Source organism: Gracilinanus agilis, chromosome 2 (genome assembly GCF_016433145.1).
Source record: "Gracilinanus agilis isolate LMUSP501 chromosome 2, AgileGrace, whole genome shotgun sequence".
NCBI lineage: Eukaryota > Metazoa > Chordata > Mammalia > Didelphimorphia > Didelphidae > Gracilinanus > Gracilinanus agilis.
This window is the reverse complement of record NC_058131.1, coordinates 653,717,258-653,739,629: the sequence shown is the minus strand read 5'-3', so window position 1 is coordinate 653,739,629 and position 22,372 is coordinate 653,717,258. Positions and strand designations below refer to the sequence as shown.

Genomic DNA, 22,372 nt, shown 5'->3' with positions numbered 1-22,372 from the left:
CTTAACCTTAACCTGCTTCATTTTCCTCTTCTGTAAAATGAACTAGAGAAGAAAACAAACCACTCTCACTATCTCTGCTAAGAAAATTGCAATTGGATCATGAAGAGTTGGACAGGACTGAAAGACAATTGAACAACAACAATAATAATATGTGACACAGGCAAAAGAGACAAGCAAATTGCTCTAGGAACACTTGAGGAAGAAGAGCTCTTTTTCATTTAGGGGAACAGGAAAATCAATAATTCAAAATTCGTCATCATCATTCAGTAATCACAGTAGATAATTTCAAAAATTATTATGGTTGGAAAAAATCACTTGGTATGGCCAATCTGCTGGTGATAAAAGTCTCCAAACTTATCTAGATTGGTTCTCTGGTGCCATAGACATAGTTTCTAGCAAGTCCTACCAAGGTAGAATTAGATTTTTATTATAGCACCAATAATGCTCCCCAGCACTTTCAAGAATCTAGAGTTACTGTCATGGCAGAATTAAGACTGAAGAGGAAAGAAGAGAAGGATAAACTATATAAATATATACCTGTGTGTGTCCACATGTCAAGGTCTTATAGTTTTTGGTGTGGGGATTCCTTCCACTGAGAATGGAACTCATCATTCACTTAGAGAATTACTGAAGGCTCATGTACCAATGACTTGCCCACATTCACACCAAAGTAGGACTTAAATGCATGGTTTCCTGACTTTTAAGTTGATCTACTATGCAACAATATCTTTCATACTCCCGTAAGGTATTATTGTTGTTACATTAGTTTGCTGCCATTTTCCCACTAGCCTAATGTGCCATCAGAAGCCCTTCATCAGGGATTCAAAGGAACCCATTGAAGGTTTAAAAAAACCCAACACTTTATATTGTGGCTCCTCCTGGTTGATTCAATAACTCAAACTCACCTGTCAAACAGAGGTTTCTCTCCGCAGTCAAATGAATCCTGTAAATCCTTGACTAGGTTGGCTTGACCAGGCATTCGGAAGAGTCCTTCTTCTGTGAGCCCTCGCTCTCGGATGAAATCCACACATTGTTCCACCAGCAGTGGGGCCAGGCGATGGCCATACTTCCTTTCATATTGCACGGTATCTTCCAAACGTTGCCCAAAGATCCCTGGAGCAGAGAGAGAAGAACCCCCGACCCCAGCATTAATTTTTTGTTCTTTCTTTTTTGAAAGTAGAAAAATGTCCTAGCTGTGTGACCCTGGGCAAGTCACTTAGCCCCCATTGCCTAGCCCTTACCACTCTTCTGCCTTGGAACCAATACTCTATATTGATTCTAAGACAGAAGGTAAGGGTTTAAAAAAAAAAAGAAACTGGAAAAACAATAGAATTGGATTCAAAAAACCTGGAATCCAATCTGGGCTTTGTCTCTACTAGCCACAAGTTGCTTTGTTGATCTCAGTTTCTTCATCTGTAAAATGGAAATAATGAATCCTGGCAGGGTTTGCCTCATAAAGTTATTGTGAGGCTTAAAGGCATAAAGTGAATTTTAAACTTAAAGGACTATATAAAGAAAAGTAATTTTTCCCCTTTCTCCTGCTTGATCACGAAAGGCAATGTAGAAAGGAAAAACAACAATGTACCAAGATCTGGTTAAGGATTAATAGAGGAAATAAATGAGGAAGTTGCAGTAGTAGTCCAATGGCAGGTGGAATAACTTGAATTTAATGCTACCTCTTTGAAGCCTTTCTGACTTCCAGGATTACTGATTTTGGAGTTAAAGGGACCTCAGTGGCCATCTAGTCCAACTCATTGGACTTTGACATAATCCCAACTACAACATTCTCGACCAGTGATCATCCAGCCTCTCCTTGAAGACTTCCAATAAGGAGGAACCCACCACTTCCTAAAGCAAGCCATTCCACTTTTTGATAGATTCGTTTCATAAAGGATTTTTCCTGCAATCAAGTTTCAGTCTGCCCATTTGTCACTTCCATTCATTAATTCTGGTTCTGCCTTCTGGGAGCAAATAGAACAAATCTAACCCTTCTTCCACTTAAGGACAGTCCTTCAAATGCTAGGAGGAAGCTATTATGTCAATGTTGATGCTTTTCTTTTCCAAGCTAAATCTCTTTGAACTTTGCTCCCATGACTTAGACTTAAGGCCCTCACATCCTCATCATTTTCCACTTCATGCTCTCTAGCCTATCAAGAAACCATAGCACCTAGACCTGAATATTATACTCCAGAGGTGGTCTGACAAAGGGACCCTTCAGAGAGACTATTATTACTTCATATTCCAGAAAATTATGACTTTCTTTTTTTTTTAACGCTTTGCCTTCCATCTTAGAAACAATGCTGTGTATTGGTTCCAAGGCAGAAGAACGGTAAGGATTAGACAATGGAGATTAACTGACTTGCTCAGGGTCACAAAGCTAGGAAGTGTCTGAGACCAAATTTGAACACAGGACCTCCTATCTCTAGGCCTGGCTCTACATTGAGCCACATAGCTGCCCCCAACCATGTCTTTCTTCCTTTGGCCCAATGCCTCGTGGGCAGGCACTGAGCTTTCAATCCACTAAAATGCTCAGATCTTTTCTAGACAAACTACTATTGGCCCTAAACCCCCAGCATAAACTAGTGAATTTAACTATTTCGAACATGAGTGGGGCAGCTAGGTGGCTCAATGGATGGAGTGCCAGGACTAGAGATGGGAGAACCTGGGTTCAAATCTGGACTCAACACTTCCTAGTTTTGTGACCCTGGGCTGGTCACAACTTCAATTGCCTAGCCCTTTCCATTCTTCTGCCTTGGAACCAAGACTTAGTAATGACTTTAAGACAGAAGGCAAGGGTTTAAAAAGAAGAAAAAAAAAAAGGAAGGCTTTACATTTATCTTTACTGAATAATTAGATTCAGTCCAATGCTCTAGCCCAGAGGTAGCAAACATGTGGTCCACAGACTATACTCCTGAAGTTGGTCTGTACCAGATTAAAGTGTAATTGAGAAATATTTAAGAAAATAAATAAAAATACAATAAAACACAAATATTACGTTTTAAAACTAAGTCAACGTATGGTCTACAGGGATCTTCACATATCGATTAGTGGTCCCTGTTTCTAATTGAAATTGGTGACACTGTTCTAGCCTATCAGGATTTATTTGAATGCTAATACTCTCTTCTAGAGTAGCATTGGCTACTCCTCCCAGATTTGTGCCATCTGCAAAAGTGATGAACATGCTAGCTACACCTTTATCTAAGTCAGTGAAATAGATGTGAAATGTGAAGAACTGTGGGGGTACTCATTCCACTGGAGACTTCCTGACAAGCTAACAGAGAACCCATTAATTCTTTGACTCAAGCAATTCAGCTTGCTATGAATGCATTTAATTGCATTATATCACATCCATACCTCCAGCTTTTCACAAAAATATTGTGAGATGCTTTATCAAATAAAGGCAGCTCTTCCGTATTATGACTTTTCCCATCCCAGTTTTGCTCTATCATAAGTTGGCATAAGAAATTAAATGGGAAATTTGGAGTTTTATGCAAAGTCCAGCAGATGATAGAGAAAAAGTTTAGAAACTCAGAAATGCATAAAATATATATGTACACTCTTGTATGATATCAACATATCTTTGAATACCACAAATATATGCAATTTCTTACTTTAAAGTTAAAATAAGCAAAAATTTAAAGTTTGTGCAAAGAATGAGAAAGCTAGTAGGTGGCATACAAAGTCTAGAAATAGAGATTTCTTTTTTTAATTAATAAAATTTATAAGTATCTCAGCCCCTCCCTCCCCTCTCCACATCATAGAAGGTATCATTTGGAAAAGAGATATATAGACATAGATAAATAGATATAAAGATAATGTCTTTCATGTTTCCATTCTTCAGTTCATTCTCTGGAGATGACTTCACAAGTTATAAGAGAAAAAGAAAAAAAAATTCAAACTTCTCTGGTAAGAAGGAATGGCCAAAAATATCTGTGGTCTAATTTGTCACAAAATGTTTATGTGCTGTAGAAAGCAAGATTTTATTAAATGAAAATGTGGGTATTTAGGTGAAATAATATTAAATCATATCCTTTAACACAGCTTCTACCTCTCTGCATGCTGCATGCTAGATTGCTCTTTGTGATCATCATTTTTCTAGCTATTTACCAACCATCTCTTTAATGTTCCACTCTAGAATTTTCCCAGGCATCAAAACTAAGCTCACTGGTCTAGTTTGCCATCTCTATTCTCATTCTCATTCTCATTTTGAATATCTGGCCTTTGTCAACCCTACATCTCCCTTTTTCCTGGGACTTTCAAATACTGGTGAGAGTGGCTCAAGAATCACATCTGCTAAGTCTTTCACTATCCAAGGATGGAATTCATCTGGGCCAGGTGACCTGAATCCAAAGGCAACAAATTATTCTTTTATCATGACATTATTTATCTTGAATATGATGGCCATTTTTGTTCATTTCTGGTGCAAAGATCATTCTCCATAGTAAAGAAAAAAAAAGTTTTAAAGCAAGTTTTTTCCTTCACTTAGTTGTCAAATATCATTATCTTTTTCATTCCAATAGTTGTCCCAAAACTTCTTTGATTTTCCTTTTCCTCACATGGTTAATTGGCAACAACCATTCTTTTTGCTGTCCTTAGTTTTCATCTTTGGTATTCTTGACACTATTTTTCCATGACATTTAATCCATTATATTTTCTTTCTTCCATCTTCTATTCTATCTACATCTTTCTAAAACTTAAGTTGATTTGCGAGTTCATTATGTATTCCACATCAGTCTTTCCAGACAATTCAAAATTTGTTTTCATTTCCTTAAAAAGACCTATTGGAATGGTGTTCCCTTTTTGTCTTCATTCTTCAGAGGTTCTTACCATTTCTAGGCTGACTTTTATAGAATTTTAGTCCATGGGAGCCTCCCTATTCTTTTTCTTGAACCCCTTCTGAAACATGCATTCCTAAAATTAAAGGTACATGTCAGACTCTGCCTGGTTTTTCCTCTACTTGGTCAAAAACTGGAGGAGGAAAAAGGCCATCTCTTGCCCACATTATTCCCATTACCAAGCCAACAAGCAGGCAGTCCTGGTATTAAAAATCAGATCCAATGTAGAATTTCCACTAATAAGGGGTGAAAAAAATGAGTTCCACTTTTGAAGGATGAAGTTATTATTAAGGCAATTTATGAGCTGCTCTGTTTTTGGTAGAGATTCAGTAAATTCTAGATAAGTGAAATCTCTTATCACTACTACATGCCTCTATGTTTGGCTTCTGATGACCTGTTTTCCTAAAGGATCACTTATTTCCTTTTTCTGACTAGCTGATCTATAGTAATACTACAGGAACAAAATCGAATCTGTTCCTCTGTCAGTATTCACCCAATAATAGTTTTCTACCATATTTTCTCCCTTGGGTTCCTACATTTCCTCAGAATGTTGAAATTTAAAAAACAAAAGCAAATTGTACATAAGTGAGGTCTACAGTTCCTCATCCAATTCACTTTTTTTCAATGACATACATGCATTTTGTTTTAAGTTAAAATAAATATATCTATAAACATTGAACATGTGCATGAGAACACACACACACACACACAGAGTATCCCAAAAGTCTTAGTGTAGCCCTAAGACTTTTAGGATACCCTGCATAATTATCTGGACATGGATCTTACGGGTAGGCAAGACAGATGGCAATCTAGGACGCCACATGCAGAGAAGTATAAGCTGTGTTAAAGGATATGATTTAATATTATTTTGCATAAATACCTACATTTTCATTTCATAAAATCCTGCTTTCTACAGCACATAAACATTTTGTGACAAATCAGGCCACCGATATTACAGGAAGTGAAGAATTAAAGATTCTTCTTTAATTAGATAATAGCACACCTTTAAAGGTTTACAACAATAAAAAAAAACAGGTTTTTATTGGAAATTCTCTTTGTCTGCCACATGGCACTTAATATAATTGCTTCTGGTAACCATACTTTGTCATACTTTGTCTTACTGCCTTGTAAGAATGCAGCACAGCACATTGGAAAGAGTACAGTTCTCAGTCACGGGAACCAAGTTCAAATTCAAGCTTTGCTGAATAATATGTGATTTGGGGAAAGTCTCTTAACCTCACTGGGTCTTGATTTCTTCATCCATAAAATGATGTTATTAGATTAGATGGCTTCAAAGTTCCCTTCCAGATCTATTCCTAGGATCCTATGTGTACAGAAAAAAAAGACATTTACCCAGTGGAGTCTAATGATATTGAGTTCCCATATCTGGCAGTAAATTTGGTGCTTTGTTTTTAATTAAAGAAGCAAGTTATTTATAATGTAGCTTTTTTCCACTCTTTTTCTGGAAACTCTAAGCATTCACTATGGGGGTCAAATACTTAGAAAGTTAATCACGGACCATTATAAACATTCAGCCAACTGGCTATTTACTGCTCCTAATTGTCTAAAATGGGAATGGCTATAAATGAAATGACTTATTTTAGACTATCAAATAAAAAATAATAATTGGGTCCACAAAATACTATGGCACCTGAGAGGAGGATGGCCCAACGAGGGAAGGCCTGTATGTATGCCAGTGTCACACTGTGAATAGAAGCAGGAAAAAAGAGAAGAAATTACTTGTACCTTTCTTGGCACTACATATTTGTGCTCTGAGTTGAAAAATTTTATAAAGAAGCTATAGGAGGAAAAGTTATTCAGATTATCACACCAGAGGTGGAAAAAGTCAGCTAGTGATGGAAAACCTTCCCTGAAAAAACTAAACACAAAAACTCAAAAACTGATGAGAAAGTAAATCTCTTAACAGCCACAGCTCTGAAATCTAAAATAGTATCTAATACGTTGACTAACAACCACCCAAATCCTAAGATCATAAGGCTAGAGCTGGAGGGGTCTTCAGAAGTCCTTAAATCCAACCCCTTAATATTACAGTTTGGGAAACTGAAGCTCAAAGACCTCAATTGCCTTGTCTAAGACCACAGAGGTCATAAATATCAGAAATGAGGCTTGAACCCAGATTGGATCAGTGCTCTTACTACTTACCTTACACTGAATCTGGTTTCAGATCATTTACTAAGCTTCCATCTTCCATTTCCCAAGTTCCCCTATTTCCAGCTGGTCCTGAGGATATATATATATATAGTTTCCTTTCCTTCCTTTTTTGATATTCTTGAAATAAAGCACATCTATTGCCTGTGACAGTTTAAAAGAGTGTTTTATTGCCATTCCAAAGAAAATATGCAAAGGCAAAGGCGATGGTGGGACAATAATTGAGGAAATTATCTGAATGTCACAATTGCAAGGTTCTTACAATTCAATCGATCCTGATCTTGTATATATTTGGATAGTAGACATTTTCCTGTCCTCCTTCAGCTCATCGAATTCTTAACACAAGCTCAATTCTGGCTTTCTTACTATGCATTTCATAGACCTGACTGGGACTTTCTTCCCTCCAACAACTCTGCCAACCCTCAGTTCTGGGTACAGGAAATTCAGGGACTAGAGAGGTAATTTGACTTTTGTAGCTATCCCCAGTTTGATAATTCTTGGAGGGTCTCACCCCAGACAACTAACCCAGGTTCTCTAGCAAGAAGAACTCTTTCTTCAATGGGGCCCCCACTCAATAACTCTTTGAACCTCTCAGATCTTGCTACCACTAGCTATTAGCTTAGCTACACTAGCTTACTAATTGAATGTAAGCCTCTGAGGACAGGGACTGTCTCCTGTTTGTATTTGTATCCCCACTACAAAGCCTGTAACATAGTAGATCCTTAATAAATGCTTGATAGACTGAATATATTTTAACTTTTTACCTAGAGATCTATATATTGGGCTTCCTGAAACTATCTATTCTTTTATATAAGATTAAAGAACTTTTTAAGACCCTTATCTTTCACCTCAGACTCTATACTAAATATTGATTCCAAGGCAGAAGAATGGAAAGGGCTAGGCAATGGGGGCCAAGCGACTTGCCCAGGAGTCATGCAGTCAGGAAGTCTGAGGTCCAATTTGAACCCAGGATCTCTCATCTCCTGGTCTGGCTCTCTATCCATTGAGCCAATCTAGTTTCTCCCCAAGATCATAGGATTTTGAGTTGGATAGAAGCTTAGAAATCCTAGAATTGTTTGATAGCTAGGGAAACTGATAACAGTCTGTAATTTGCCCAAGTTGTAATTAGCAAAGCTGAGAACAAAATTCTTTTGACTCAAATCTGGTGCTGATTCCAATATATCATCTCCCATGTACCTTTACGACAGCATTTAGTAATGTCTTTGTAGCTGGACTTTGTGCATCATGAAACTGTGTTGGGTCCTCTACAAATTTATACTACATAATTTCAATTGGACTCTCACTATAGCCTCCCTCATTAACTCACAATCCCTCTTACCATAGTGATTTTTTCAGATCCTTCATCCTTCTTTAGTTCCCCTCAACTGTCTCTTTCCTGCCATCTCAACTGAGAATCTTGTCTCATATTAAAAAAAATGAAACTATTCCTAGAGATGCATCTTCTCTGCTGCTCCCCATCTCCTGTCATACACATGTCTCCTGCCATGATCTCATCTGTCACTTTTGTCTCATATGAAAAGGTGACTCTTCTCCTTACCAAGTGATCCCATTACAACCTGATTTTTCCAGCAGATTGCCTCCTCTATTATCCCTTTTTCTCATTAACATTCAATTGCTTTCTTGTCAACTGACAGCCTTCTATTGCCTATAAATCTATGTGTTCCCCATTCTCCAAAAAAAAACCACCCTGAAACAATAAAACCTTGCTTGATTTATCCATCTCTGCTAGCTCTCATTCTATATCTCTGCTCCCTTTTGTTACTAAATTCCTTAAGAAGACCACCACCAACAGGTGCCCCTACTTCCCTTCCACTTACTCTCTTTTTTGTTCTTTGCAATCTGGCTTCTAAATTCATGATTCAACCAAAACTGCTCTCTTCAAATTCCCAACTGATCTCTTAACAGGCAAACCTAATGGCCTTTTCTCAATAGTCATCCTTCTTGATTTCTCATCCTGCTTGATGCAGCTGGGAGGCGCAGTGAAATAGTGCTGGACCTGGAGTCAGGAAGACCTGAGTTCAAACCCATTTGCAGACATGTATTAGCTATGTGACCTTGAGCAAGTGACTTAACCTCTGTCTTCCTTGATTTCCTCAACCATAAAATGAGGAAGTTAATAGCACTGACATGACAAGGCTCTTGCGAGGATCAAACAAGATAATATTTCTGAAGTGTAGACATTTAAGAACTGTGTGTTCCTCCAACTCACCTCCCCTTCTCTATAGCCTTTGACTTTGTTATCTCTTTTTTCTCCTCAATATTCCCTTCTCTCTCAGTTTTCGGGACATTTCCATATCCTTGTTCTTCTCCTACCTATCTGACCTCTCATCAGTCTTCTCTCCTGACTCTTCATCCAGGTCACGCCCATTAACAGTGAGTATCCTTCAAGGCTCTGTCCTGGGCTGCCAATTCTCCCTTCATGAGTTCCCTGAGTGATCACATCAGCTTCAATGGTTTTAATTATCATTGCTATGCAGATGACTCTCCAATTTACTTATCTAGCACTAACCTTTTTCCTAACTTCCAATCTTTCGTGTCCTATTAGATGCCTATTAGACACCTTGAACTAGATGCCCCATACACATCTTAAATTCAGAATTTCCAAAACTTAACTCATTATCCTCTTCCCTCAACTCCCATTTCCTTATTATTGTGGAGGTTACCACTCTCCTTCAGTTATCCGAGCCCCTCAACCCCCGATATTCAATCTGTGGTTAAATCATGTTGTATCCACCTTCCTAACATCACACAGATCCATCTCCTTTTTTCCTTCTGACAGAGCCACCATTTTGGTATAGGCACTCTGCATCTCATGCCTACATTATTCTGCCTCAAATCTTTCTCTATTCCTCCCAGCTGTCAAAATGATCTTCCTGAAATGCAGGTTTGATCATATCACACCCTATTTAGTAAACTCCAGTAACTCCCTATCACTTTTTTTTTTAAACCCTTACCTTCTGTCTTGGAGTCAATACTGTGTGTTGGCTCCAAGGCAGAAGAGTGGGAAGGGTAGGCACTGGGGGTCAAGTGACTTGCCCAGGGTCACACAGCTGGGAAGTGTCTGAGGTCAGATTTGAACCTAGGACTTCCTGACTCTAGGTCTGGCTCTCAATCCACTGAGCTACCCAGCTGCCCTCTCTCCCTATCACTTTTAAGATCAAATATGAAAGTCTTTTTTTGGCATTCAAAAACTTTCATAACTTGTACCTCCCCCTATACTTTTCCAGTCTTCTTATACCTTACTCATCCTCAATACACTCTTTGATCCAATAACAGGCCTTCTTACTGCTCAATATAGTCTACCCTTCCATCTCCTTAATCTGAGCATCTTCTCTGGCTGCCCGCATGCCTGGAATTCTTTCTCTCAACTCTCTGCCTCCTATTTTCTCTGGATTCCTCTAAGTCTCAATTAAAGTCCCACTTTCATTAAGGGGTCTTTCACACTTCTCTGTAAACTTAGCTCTGTCCTTCTGGGACTACCCTTAATTGTATACATGTTTGTTTGTTTGCATGTTGTCTCCTCATTAGGTTGGAAGCTAGGTGAGAACTAGCACCGGCTTTTGTCTTTTTTTTTCATATCCCCAGTGCCTAGCATACAGACAATTCTTGCTTCATATAAATTAACTTTCTGTAAATTGGACATTACTTAAAGAATTCTGAAAGAAATCCACATTCCAAAATAAAAAAAAAGTGATGACAATTTCTTACACAAAGCAGAAAGTGCATGATAAAAGACTACTGATGTAGGCAGCGGTGGAAGGAAGCTAAGAAGCATCTCTAAGTCAGTTCTTGGGTATCTGCCAACCATGAGAACTATCTGTAGCAGGCAGTTAAGTGCCTGGATTCTGAGGTATTTTACAAAAATCTGCAAAAGTTTATTCTATGGTTCCTTTAAATTTCACTTTTATTAAGTGGTTGTTGTTAAGTGGTTTATTAAGTGGAATTTAGAACTAAAAAAAAAATGCCAGGGCTGAAGAAAACTTCATAGAAAATACAGTGTTCATTTGGAAGCAAAGAAAAACTCCCTAGACTGTATTAAACTAGCCTCACTTGTAGAATTCCATAAAAGAAATGGAATTTATTAAAATTACCCAATTGGCAGTGGGCTAAAAAAAGTCTCTAGAATTCAATTCAATTAATTTGATGTACTTATATTCAGAATGATTATTATTTTCCACATCGAGCTAATGTTCAAGGGATCGCTTTGAAGAGAAGCTTCATTCTAAATTTAAAACTAAGGCTTTTTCTGATGGAATTATTAAAGTCATATAGACTTCTGAAAAGCAATTTGAAATTATACCTCTTAAAGCCACTCAGTTGTGCATATTTTCTATTGACTTAGTGATGACCCCAAAGAGATCAAAGAAAGAGGTGAAGGACTTAAAGGTTTAAAAAAATTTTAAGGAGCTCTGTTGGCAGTGACAAAGAATTAGAACTAACAGGGAACCTCCTCCATTGGAGAATGACTAAACACACTATGGTGTATTAATGAAATGGAATACTACTATTCCATAACAAATGATGAATGCTTACTCAATTTCAGAGAGACCTGAGAAGACTTAGTTAAACTGATGCAGTGATTTAGTATAAGTTATACAGTAACATTTTAAAGATAAACAGCTTTGAAATAGTTAAGAACTTTGATCAACAACAATGACCAAATGACCAAACATATTGATAAAGGATAATGCTACCCACCTACCCATAAAGAGAAGATAGACTCAAGGTACACATAAGAGATATATTTTTAGACATGGCTAATATGGGGGTCTATTTTGCTTTATTATGCACATGTTACAGGGATTGTTCCATTTTTTAAAAAATAAATGCTTTTTAACTAAAAAAAAATTAAAAGGAACTAGGCCTCCGTCAATAAAACAACAAAAAAATACCTACTACTTAAAACCTGTGGTCAGGGTGTTCAGGTAGAGGGACTGAGGGGTGAGAAGAGATGGCTTTTGTGAACCTATAACGTGGGATATATCTAAAAGCAGAAGCAGAATTGCTGATTGTCAAGACCAGTCCTTAATGTTAAGCATGGGTCAGGTGGAGACACTAAACATAACACTTGCTGCCCTGCTTTCTTTTCTGGAATATGTTATTTGTAGATGTCATTAACTACTATTTATGAATCTCTTCCCATAAGTATCTACATGTGACTCAGTCCTGAGAAAATGGACAGGGCAAGTTGACACTGAACTATGTATAGCACTTTAAGTATTACTGCAAAGTGTTTTATGTATATTATCTCATTTTCTCCTCACAATAGCCCCAAGAAGTAGGTGCTGCTCATTGTCCCCGTTTTACAAATGAGGAAACTGAGTTTGAGAGAGTTGTGACCTGCCCAAGGTTATATCTAATACATCTTAGACAGGATTGAAACTTGGGTCTTTCTGACCCCAAGTCCAGTAATCTATCCATTAACAAGGAGTTCTTAACATATATATATATATATATATATATATATATATATATAACTGTAATATATATGTATACAAACATCTATACACACACTTAACATGTGTATATTATACACACAAGTTTTTATCTGTGTGTTCACCTCATACCTCTCAGATTGGCTAATAAGGGAAAAAAGGAAAACTAACAAATGCTAGAGGAGATGTAGAAAAACTGGGACACTAATGCACTGTTGATAGAGTTGTAAACTAGTCAAATGATTCTGGCTGAAACAATCTAGAACTACCCTCCAGATTTAAAAAAAAAACAACACTATATAGCCTTTGACCCAGCAATACCACTATTGGGTATATATCCCAAATTAGGGGGAAAGGACCTATTTCTACAAAAAAATATTTATAGCAGCTCTTTTTATGGTGGCAAAGAATTAGAAATTATGAGGATGTCCATCAATTGGAGAATGGCTAAACAAGTTGTAATTTATGATAGTGATGGAATATTATTGTGCTATAAGAAATGACAATAGTGGGCAGCTAGGTGGCTAAGTGGGCAGAGTGCCAGGCCTGGAGATGGAAAATTCTAGGTTCAAATTCGACCTCAGATACTAGCTAGTTGTGATCCTCTGGCCAAGTCACTTAACCCCATTGGCCTATTCTTCTGCCTTGGATCCAATATTTAATATCGATTCTAAGACAGAAGGTAAGAGTTTTAAAAAGGAAAAGAAATGACAAACAGGATGATCTCATAAAATCCTGGAAATTTTTAAATGAATTGATGCAAAGTGAAGTGAGAAGAATCAGGAGAACATTGTATAACATCATATTTTAAGGATGATGAACTGTGAAAGCTTTGATCCTAAACAATGATCTCTAAGAATCCATGATGAAAAATACTCTCTTTCTTCAGACAGAGAACTGATGAATTCTGAATGCAACCTTAGGCATATTTTTAAACTTTATTTTTTCTCATTTCATTTGTTGTCTGTTTTCTTTTGCAACCTGGTTAATATGGAAATATATCTTGCATGACTTCACAAGTATAATCATTACCAAACTGCTTGCCTTCTAAAGAGAGACAGGGGGAGGGAGAGAAATAGGAACTCAAAATTTTAAAAAATGATAGTTAAAAAATTTATATGTAGTTGAGAAATCATTAATGAAGTAAAAAGAAAATATAATTTTAAAATATAAGCATATTTGTTGCTGTTTCAATATATTGGTTTCCTTTGTAAACCTATGTGGTTTTTATGTATTTTTAACAGTATTATTCTGGGGAATCCACAGGTTTCACTAGACTGTCAAAGGAGAGTCCATGCCACAATAAAAGAGGCAAGAGCCCCAGTTCTAGGGTGACCTAGTGACTTTGATACGTGCGTGTTATCTCCCAGGTTAGATAGTAAATCTCCCGAGAGCAGGGGGTCTTTAATTTTGTCTTTGTATCCCCAGTGCCTAAGCACAGGGCCCAGCACATAGTAGGCACTTAACAAAATCTAATTAATTATCTGGACTTAAAATGAGAAGAGGAGAGATTGTTTCCCCTTTTGGGGTATCCTCTAAAGACTACTCCAGACAGGAGAATGTCCTTTTCATCTCTCTATTTGAACTGCTCTTTTCTTACTATGACCTATAGGGACACCAGGCTTTAAAATCCCCACCCCCCAGGCACACTGAGCCTGAGCCCCTTCATACAGTACCTAGAAAAGTTCTTCTTCTCCAACTAAACTTTTTACTTGTTCTGAAATTGGATCCCCTGCTGAACCTGCTCCTGCTCCAAGCTAACTCACTGGCCAAGCCAGCTAATAATAAACACACCCTGGGGCGAGTAGATTCAGGATACACTGTCAAAGCAGTGTGATGAGTGCTGTGCTTCTTTATAGATTTCTCAAGTAACTTTCCAAAGAAATGATCATTGGTTCTAGGGGAAGATTTCTGATCTGGTTCAGATTGAACTAGATTCTCTTCAGAGGTGTCTTCCAAATGGGAGATTCTGAAAATGTATGAGCCTGGGAGAGTTCAAACTATTATCTTGCTTTCCCTTAATTCTTTTCACTCTCCTGTTTCTCCAAAAGATTACTTAGACTGAAAGAAAATCCTAAACTGCTGTGAAAACATACTGGAGAAACACAAGAATTCACTGATTCACTGCACTAATTCTCTGAAGAAGAAATTATTAATTTTTTTAAATGCATGAAGGACATGTTATTGAGGATGATGGCTGCTTTTGCTTTCTTTTTAACTGAACTTCATGTAAAATCGTATTTTGGGGGGCTAGGAGGCTTAGTGAATAGAGAGTGAGGCTTGGAGATGGGAGGTCCTGGGTTCAAAGCTGGATTGAGCCACTTCCTAGCTATGTGCCCCTGGATAGAGTCACTTAACACCAACTGCCCTTCCTGCTCTTCTGCCTTACAACAGCTATGTAGTATGAATTCTAAGATAGAAGGTAAGGGTTTAAAAGCATTTATGTTACAAACTATGACTCCTTGGATAGAAAAAGAAAAGAGAGAGAGAAAAAAAGAGAAATGAACTTGATAGTAAAAGGCAGAATTAAGCAAAAATCAATTAGTTCAGTAAGCCAAAAAAAAAAAAATGAAGAGTCCATTGAATTTTTCAGAGCATTCTTTTTAGTGCAAAAATTAATTGAGCAAGACATTTTCTCCTACTTCTCTGAAGAAGTAGGAAGGGGCCTATAGGTCTGAATGGTTAATGAATTTATTCTCTTCCTAGCTTAAAAAAATCTTTGCTATAAGCGATAGTCTTTTGGGAGGGGTAAAGAAAGGAGGCAAGGGAGAAGCATGGGGAAATATAGGTGATGGTAAAAAAATCAATTAAAAATAAACATACAGAAGTTCTCATGATAAAATTGTTGGATTTAATGCTAGAATCTTTCTTGTTATCATGGAGTTAATGATCAAGTAGGACACACGACTGAAGGACACGATTTCAAGGCATATTGCTTCTATAAACTACTTGTCCAATATAATCCAGAATGAGTTTACTGACTAGTTGAGCTACAAAGAAAAAACAATTTTCATTATTTGGCAGTCCCTCTGATGTTGACCAAAGGAGTCAAATAATCAGGGATGTCATTATTATTAATGGAAGGGGTTTTACAAAAGTAGATGACTTCATCACTTATGAAGACCAAGAATGGACTGCCATCACAAATTCTTCAGACACTTACTAGCTGTGTGTCCTGAACAAGTCACTTATATAAACCCTGTTTTCCTTAGTTTCCTCATTTGTAAAATGAGCTGGAGAAGGAAATGGCAAATCACTCTAGTATTTTTGCCAAGAAAAAGCCAAATGAGATATGACTGAAAAGAATGAATAAACAACAAACAAATCATAGTAGTAAGAAAGCTCACATGGAAGTTAGAAAATCTGAATGAGAGCCTGGTTCTGTCACTGATCATATTTTCAGAAAGCCTCTTATTCTCTCTGAGCCTCAGTTTCCTCACATGTAAAATGAGGGATTTGAACAAGATGATCTTTAATCTTTTTTCCAGCTCTAACTCCCTTGAGTTTGCTTTTGTCTGTGACAAAATTGTTGGGGGGAAAAAGTTTGCTAAAAATCTTTTGGGCTAATTAATCCCTTGGTCTAGAAATATGACATAGCAGAAAGAGAACCAGATACCAGCCTTGCTATGTATTAGTTGTGTGACCTTACACAAGTAAGACCCTTCATTTCTCTAAGCCTCAGCTTATCTATGTCTAAAATATAAATAAAACTTTCACAGCCCACCTCAGAGGATTATTGTGAATTTAAATTCATGGAATTATTTGTGAATCTAAAAATGCAGAATAATTATCATAGAATCAAAGTTAGAGATGGAAGAGGCCACAGAAGTAAGATGGACCAATCCCCTCACCTTACAGAAGAGAAACTGAGGCCAAGAGAAATTGAGTGATTTGTCCAGAGTTGCACAGCTAGTAACCGGAGAAAGAATTTGAACTCAGGTATTGTTGGGTTCAAATCCAGCACTACTACTCCAGTTTCCTGTTTAGAAGTTAGTGAACTCTTTGGAATTTTATAACAATGGACTAAGATTCATGCTATAAATTCCTTAGTGTTGTCTTAAGCAGTAAATAATTGCAGAGTATTAAATGCAGTATGTTAAATTATCCTGGAGATTCACAATGTTTATGGCACAAAAACTTGGGGAACCATGGACTACTCCATGATGATGACAACTACAATGATAATGATGATTTCCTTCCCAGGATCTAATCAGGTTGAGCACAGTCACAGACATATTCATATACAGATACAGATACAGATACAGATACAGATATAACTCCTTTCTACTGATCTTTTCTCCAATAGACATGGTTTAGAATGAATGAATGAATGAATGAATTATTCAATTAATCAATCAACATTATTAAGCACCAAATATATAGTATGCACTCTGTTAGCAACTGGAGATACAAAGACAAAAATGAAACAGTCTTCTAGTCCCTCAATGAGGAGCTTTTATGTGGGGAAGACAACGTATCACGTCCAAAAGCATATAAAGCCTATACAATGTAAATATAAGTTTATGTCAGGGAGGAAAAAGAAGATACACTGACAGAGAAAGGAATCAGGGAAAGCTTCATATAGGAGGTAGTGGTTGAGCTGAGTGTTAACATGGTTAAAAATCAGACCTCTCCCCCACCTCCCACCCCCAGTATGGTTGGTGCATCTACTTGGGTAAAAGAACTTATCTTTCTAATAGGATTTAATTTTTTTTAACTTAAGGGGGCTTTCAGCATAGTACCTAAAGGAAAATAGTATCATACATCCATTTCCTCCTAGGTCTTCCTAGCTGTTTAGTTTTGGAAACAGATTTGGAAGTACAGACAAATTTTACCCGAGTCGATGGACTTTCTGAAATACCAAGTCATGAGGACTTTTGAAGAGTTCCTTGCAGCTTAATGGCAGTACAACAGAAATGTACATCAATATTTCCTAACCCAAACTCTAGAGAGACCAATAAGACTTTCAAGAATCCTCCAGCTGCCCTCTTAGCCATGTAGTTCTGAATAGGAAATTGGGGTTTTTCATAGGAGCTGGAAAGAATTTAAGTAATCCCCTAGTCCAATCCTTTTATTTGGCAGAGAAGAAAACAGGTACAGAGAACACAATTAATTTGCTCTTCTTCATACAGGCAGTAAATTCCCAGGTCTCCCCCTTTATTTTAAGTCATCCCATTTTCTACTATACCACAATGAAGCAGGACCAAGTAATGAGGAAGAAGGAAAGCTAGTTTTTAGAAGTTTATGGGATTTAAAGGTAATTGTAAATGGTAGTGAAAATTTAGAACACCAGTAAAAAATCTCCCTGAGATGGAGGAGATAAGACAAATACACAAGGAATGCCAGAAATGCAAGGAAATTACGGTGATATAAAAATAATGTCAATAAAATTATAAAAAATAAAATGTAGAAAGTGACCTAACAGAAGCAGAGGGTTCATTCATTCATTTAACAAGCATTTAGGCTTAATAAGGAGTCAAACACAGTCCTAGATACTAAAGATATAGACAAAACCAAAACCATCCTTGTTCTCAATGAGTTTACATTCAGAAGAGGAGAGGAATACAGGTAAATAAATACAAAATACACTCAAGAATCATAAGGGAAAGGGGAGGACAATACCAGCATCTACTAAGGATAAGAAAAGATCCCCAGTAAGTGATCACACTGGAGCTGGGTCTTTAAAATGGGCAGGCAATGTGTTTATTTTTTAGTCTGACTGGCTAGAGTGACTGACTTTAGAAAAGAACTAAGGTCCATTTAAAGGTTATTAAAATACATATCGCCATTCAAAATCAGATTAGTCTAACAATACAATACAGCCAGTCAATCAAAGTATCCCATGTGTTTAGTTAAACATGGGTCCAGATAAGTATAGCAAAAGTAGACTCAGAGAAAGGAGGGAATTGGGGGTGGGTTAGAGACTAACTTCTATATATCTAGTTCTGGTCTTTTCTGGGCTCCGGTTATGCATCACCAACTACTTATTGGATTTTCTAAGCAGGATATTTAAAATAGAACTCTTTGTTTTTTCTCCCAAACCCATCTTCCTTCTAAACTTCCTTTTGTCTTGAGGGTACCTCCATACTGCCAGACACCTAGCTTCACAACCTCAATCATCATCTGTTCCTCACTTGGCTTCCCCCTACCAAAGCCACTCGGTTGTTAGGTCTTGTGGATTTTACCTCCATGGATTTCTAGCATCAGTTCCTTTCCTTATATTCCCCTAACCCTAATCTTAATTCAGGCACTCATTCCCTTTTGCCAGAACTATTGTAATTACTTCCTAATTGGTGCCTCTACTTCAAGGTTCTTCAATCTATCACTCCAGCTACCAAAATTTAGTTTTTCTAATGCCTCCTTTCTTTTTGACAAATTCCAACTTTTCTTTTATTTCAAGGATCTAATGAGATCATGTCCACTTTATGCACCAAGAAGATGTGAGATATTATAAATGGGAGTTGAGTTTAAGAGGTTGATAGGGAAGGTATGTAGCACAGAGGCAATAGTGGATATGACAATGGGGGGATCCAGACCAGAAGTTGAGACATTAACCAAGATTGGAGGCAGACAATGGAAATGAGGGCACCAACAGGACATCAATTGATTGGGTGAATATTAGAGGTAGAGCAGAAGAGGGGAGGAAGGTTTTGAGGGACTTAGGAGGCAGGAAATAGAAAGAGGAATAGGAGAGAGTCTGAGGTGATTCTGATGTTGAATCTGCCCCAGTGACTAGGAAAATGTCTTTAACAGAAATGAAGTCAGGAGGAAGACTGCGGATGAGAAGGTGGGGAGGGAACATGAGTCACAGATTTAGAACTGGAAGAAACTTTAGAGGCTACGGAGTCCAACCTCTCTGTTTACAGATGAGATCAAAGTTAAGTGACTTTCTCAGAGTTACACAGTAAAGTAGAATTTGAAACCAGGTCTTCTGTCTACTATACTCATGTTGTCTCATCATAGGGAAGTTTAATTTTGATTTTGAGGGTGTTCAGAATGAGATACTGTTTAGATAGTTTGGAAACTCAGGGCTGAATTGGTAGATTAGTATTGAGAAACACTATAGAAATCATCTGCCTAGCAATAAGAGGGGGAGTCCCCGGAGTAGATGAATAAACTCCTAGAAGAAGAGAATAGAGAAAGAGAAAAGGGTCAATGCCAAGATCATGCTTCTATAAATTCTTTGAAGTGGTATTCACTGAAATAGGTTTTCCTACATGCCCTAGATGCCCCTGCTGAAGTCACTCAGCATCCTGAAGTCTTCCCAAAGACTAGATAGATGTGACACATGGCCTGTTCATCTGTACACCAGCCTTGTCGAAGATGACTTATCTGTACCTGTGCTATCAGAGGAGGCTATGAGGTATTGAAGTCAACTTAGGGAAGATCTCTGGTCCCAAACTCGGTTCCTCTTCGGATTTCTCTTCTGAGACTATATTCCCATTATTAATATTATCAGGGACAATATTTTTCCTCTAGGCAGGAAGATGACACAATAACAGAGTTTTAGTCCAGCATTCAGGAAAGACCTGAATTCAAATCCAGCCTCATATACTAACTGTATGACCCTGGACAAGTCATTTAATTTCTATTTGCCTCAATTTCCTCAACTATATAGTGGGGATAACACCTACTTCCCAGATTTGTTGTGAGAATCAAATGAGAGAATATTTGCAAAGCACTTATCTGCAGGCAGAGGAGTCCCTGATAAATGTTGGTTCCTTTTCTCTCCTTTATACTCATGCTACCTGTGAGAATCAAGGTATTGTGACACTTGGATATCTTTGTCCTACCACAAGTTAGATGTAGGGGGAATCCTTATTTCAGTTATAGAATAACCACCTCCAATAAATGGTAGAAGTCCCTCTAGCCCTTTTGGAAGAACCAGGGGATCCCCCTGGTTCTGCAGCCTGCCTAGAAAGGGACAGGCAATATATTGCTATTGAAACAACAGTGGGCTTTGGAGTCATAATGATCTGAGTTCAATTCTTGCTTCTAAAACTAGCTGTATAACCTTGACTAAGCCAGTCTACATTTCTGAGTCTCAGTTTCCCCATCTGTAAAATGGTGATAATTCCCTGTAGTTCTGTTTTCAGGGTTGTTATGAGTTAACATATGAAGTGTTCTGTAAATTTTAAAGTCAGTTATTATGAATACTTTTGGGGAAGATCTCAGGTGCCTCCCACACAAGGTACCAATAAGTAAGTAGCCCCATCTTCACTCCAGTCATGCCAACTGGATGTGCTGTGAGGGGAATTTCATGACTTGCCATTCCACTGGCTTTTGTGGGGCTGGAGGGTGAGGAGGGAGGAAGGGTAAACCCTTCAGGAAATCCAGCTTGCAATCTCTGTGAGGTCTGTGCTCACACTGTTTGTGTTCTCTCTAGCTAGGTGACCTTGAAGGCTTCTCTCCCTCCCTCCTTCGCCCTCTTTCCTGCAGGTACCAGGCCTGCCCAGCGGAGCTCATCAGTTAAATGTTAAAAACACCGGTGACTCGTGAGTTACCTCAAAGGCCCTGGCAGGCCTGAAGAATAAGATCCCAGCCAGAAATCAGTTCCAGTGGCATAGTCTGAAACCCTGGAAACCTGGCCAATCCCGCCTATTCCTCGAGGTCTCAGCCTACACTTAAAAAAAAAAAAAAAAAAAAAAAAAAAAAAACCCAGCTCCTGCTACCAATATGGAATTTGGCAAACTACTTTTCTGGTGGATAAACCTGTAGAAATTCCTCAGGGGATGGCCCCAGCTGCTTCTCCCTCCCACTCAAGCAGACCCCCTGGCAAAGACAGGGTTTTCCTTGCACCTGGGAGCTGGCAAGCCCCAACCCTAGTAGAGTTAGCACATAAGGGGTGAACAGCCCTCTATTTTGCCCTGGGGCAAAGCAGAGTTTTAGTGTGCTTTTAGTGGAAGGTAGCAGGGACATACCCATAATCCCAGTCCCAGGGCTAACAGATTCCACACCAATTTTTTTTTTTAATTGAGGGAGGGAAAGAGAGGAGGTGACATTTCTACTCTTCCTCCTCAAGTGGTCTGTCCTCTGCTCCAGCAAAGCAGACACTCAGCAACTTCGACAAACCAGCTCTTTTCCTTCTGGCCTGAATAGCTCTCCCACCATCATTAGCCTGACAATGCCCATACATTCAGTGGTGCTGTTCAGACATGCAGTGGGCAGTAAAAACATCTTCCTTATTTTTCCCCCCTAAGAACATTCTACAAAAGGGAGAAGGGAAGGAGAAAAATCCTCTTTTACCAGCCCCAGGAAAAGGGTGAGAAACACCCCCAGGGTCAGAAACTCAAAGGCATTTACTTACTCCCCTCCAGTCCCAAGGAAAGGTGGCACCTTTCAAGCAACGCCCTCTCCCTTAACCATCTGTTCTCCAGTTACCCCCCAAACGCCCTGGAGCCCATCCTAGATGTGTGTCACGAATGCATGTGCCCCTCTGACAAGACACACATTCTGGTGGCACCTTCACATGTACACCGGAATGGAGAGAGCTGGTAGCCAGGGATGTATGTGTGGCTATACCAAGGGTGCCCCCCTGCATTTATTTACAAACCAGTCCCTTGCACATGCCTAGCACATGCATACAAATTAGCGTCTGATTCACCACACCACCTACCAAGCTCACATATTTCAAAGGAGACACATTTGTCTCCCAGAGACTCCCCCTGCCCCATTTTTGTCCTCCTTTACACACACTATCTAAACCACAATATTACAAATTTAGGGCCAGAAAAAAAGGATCTTAATTAGTCCTAACTCCTGCTCTCTTTCCAATCTAAGGAAACTGAGGAACAGAGAAGCTAAAGAAACCCAAGGCATGTAGATATAGATGTAGATGTAGATGTAGATGTAGATATAGATATAGATATAGATATAGATATAGATATAGATATAGATATAGATATAGATATA

The 22,372-nt window shown here is 38.3% G+C and overlaps 1 protein-coding gene across 1 annotated transcript in view; it reads right to left on the bottom strand.

Moving 5' to 3' along the window:
* Positions 1–858: 858 nt before the first annotated feature.
* The window catches only part of ARHGAP22 (Rho GTPase activating protein 22), a 338,996-nt gene continuing 317,482 nt past the window's right edge, over positions 859–22,372 (bottom strand). Inside the window, exon 5 of the mRNA XM_044665779.1 lies at positions 859–1,113. Within this exon, the coding sequence (XP_044521714.1) occupies positions 902–1,113 (212 nt within the window). The 3' untranslated portion in view covers positions 859–901. The remainder of the gene's footprint in view (positions 1,114–22,372) is intronic.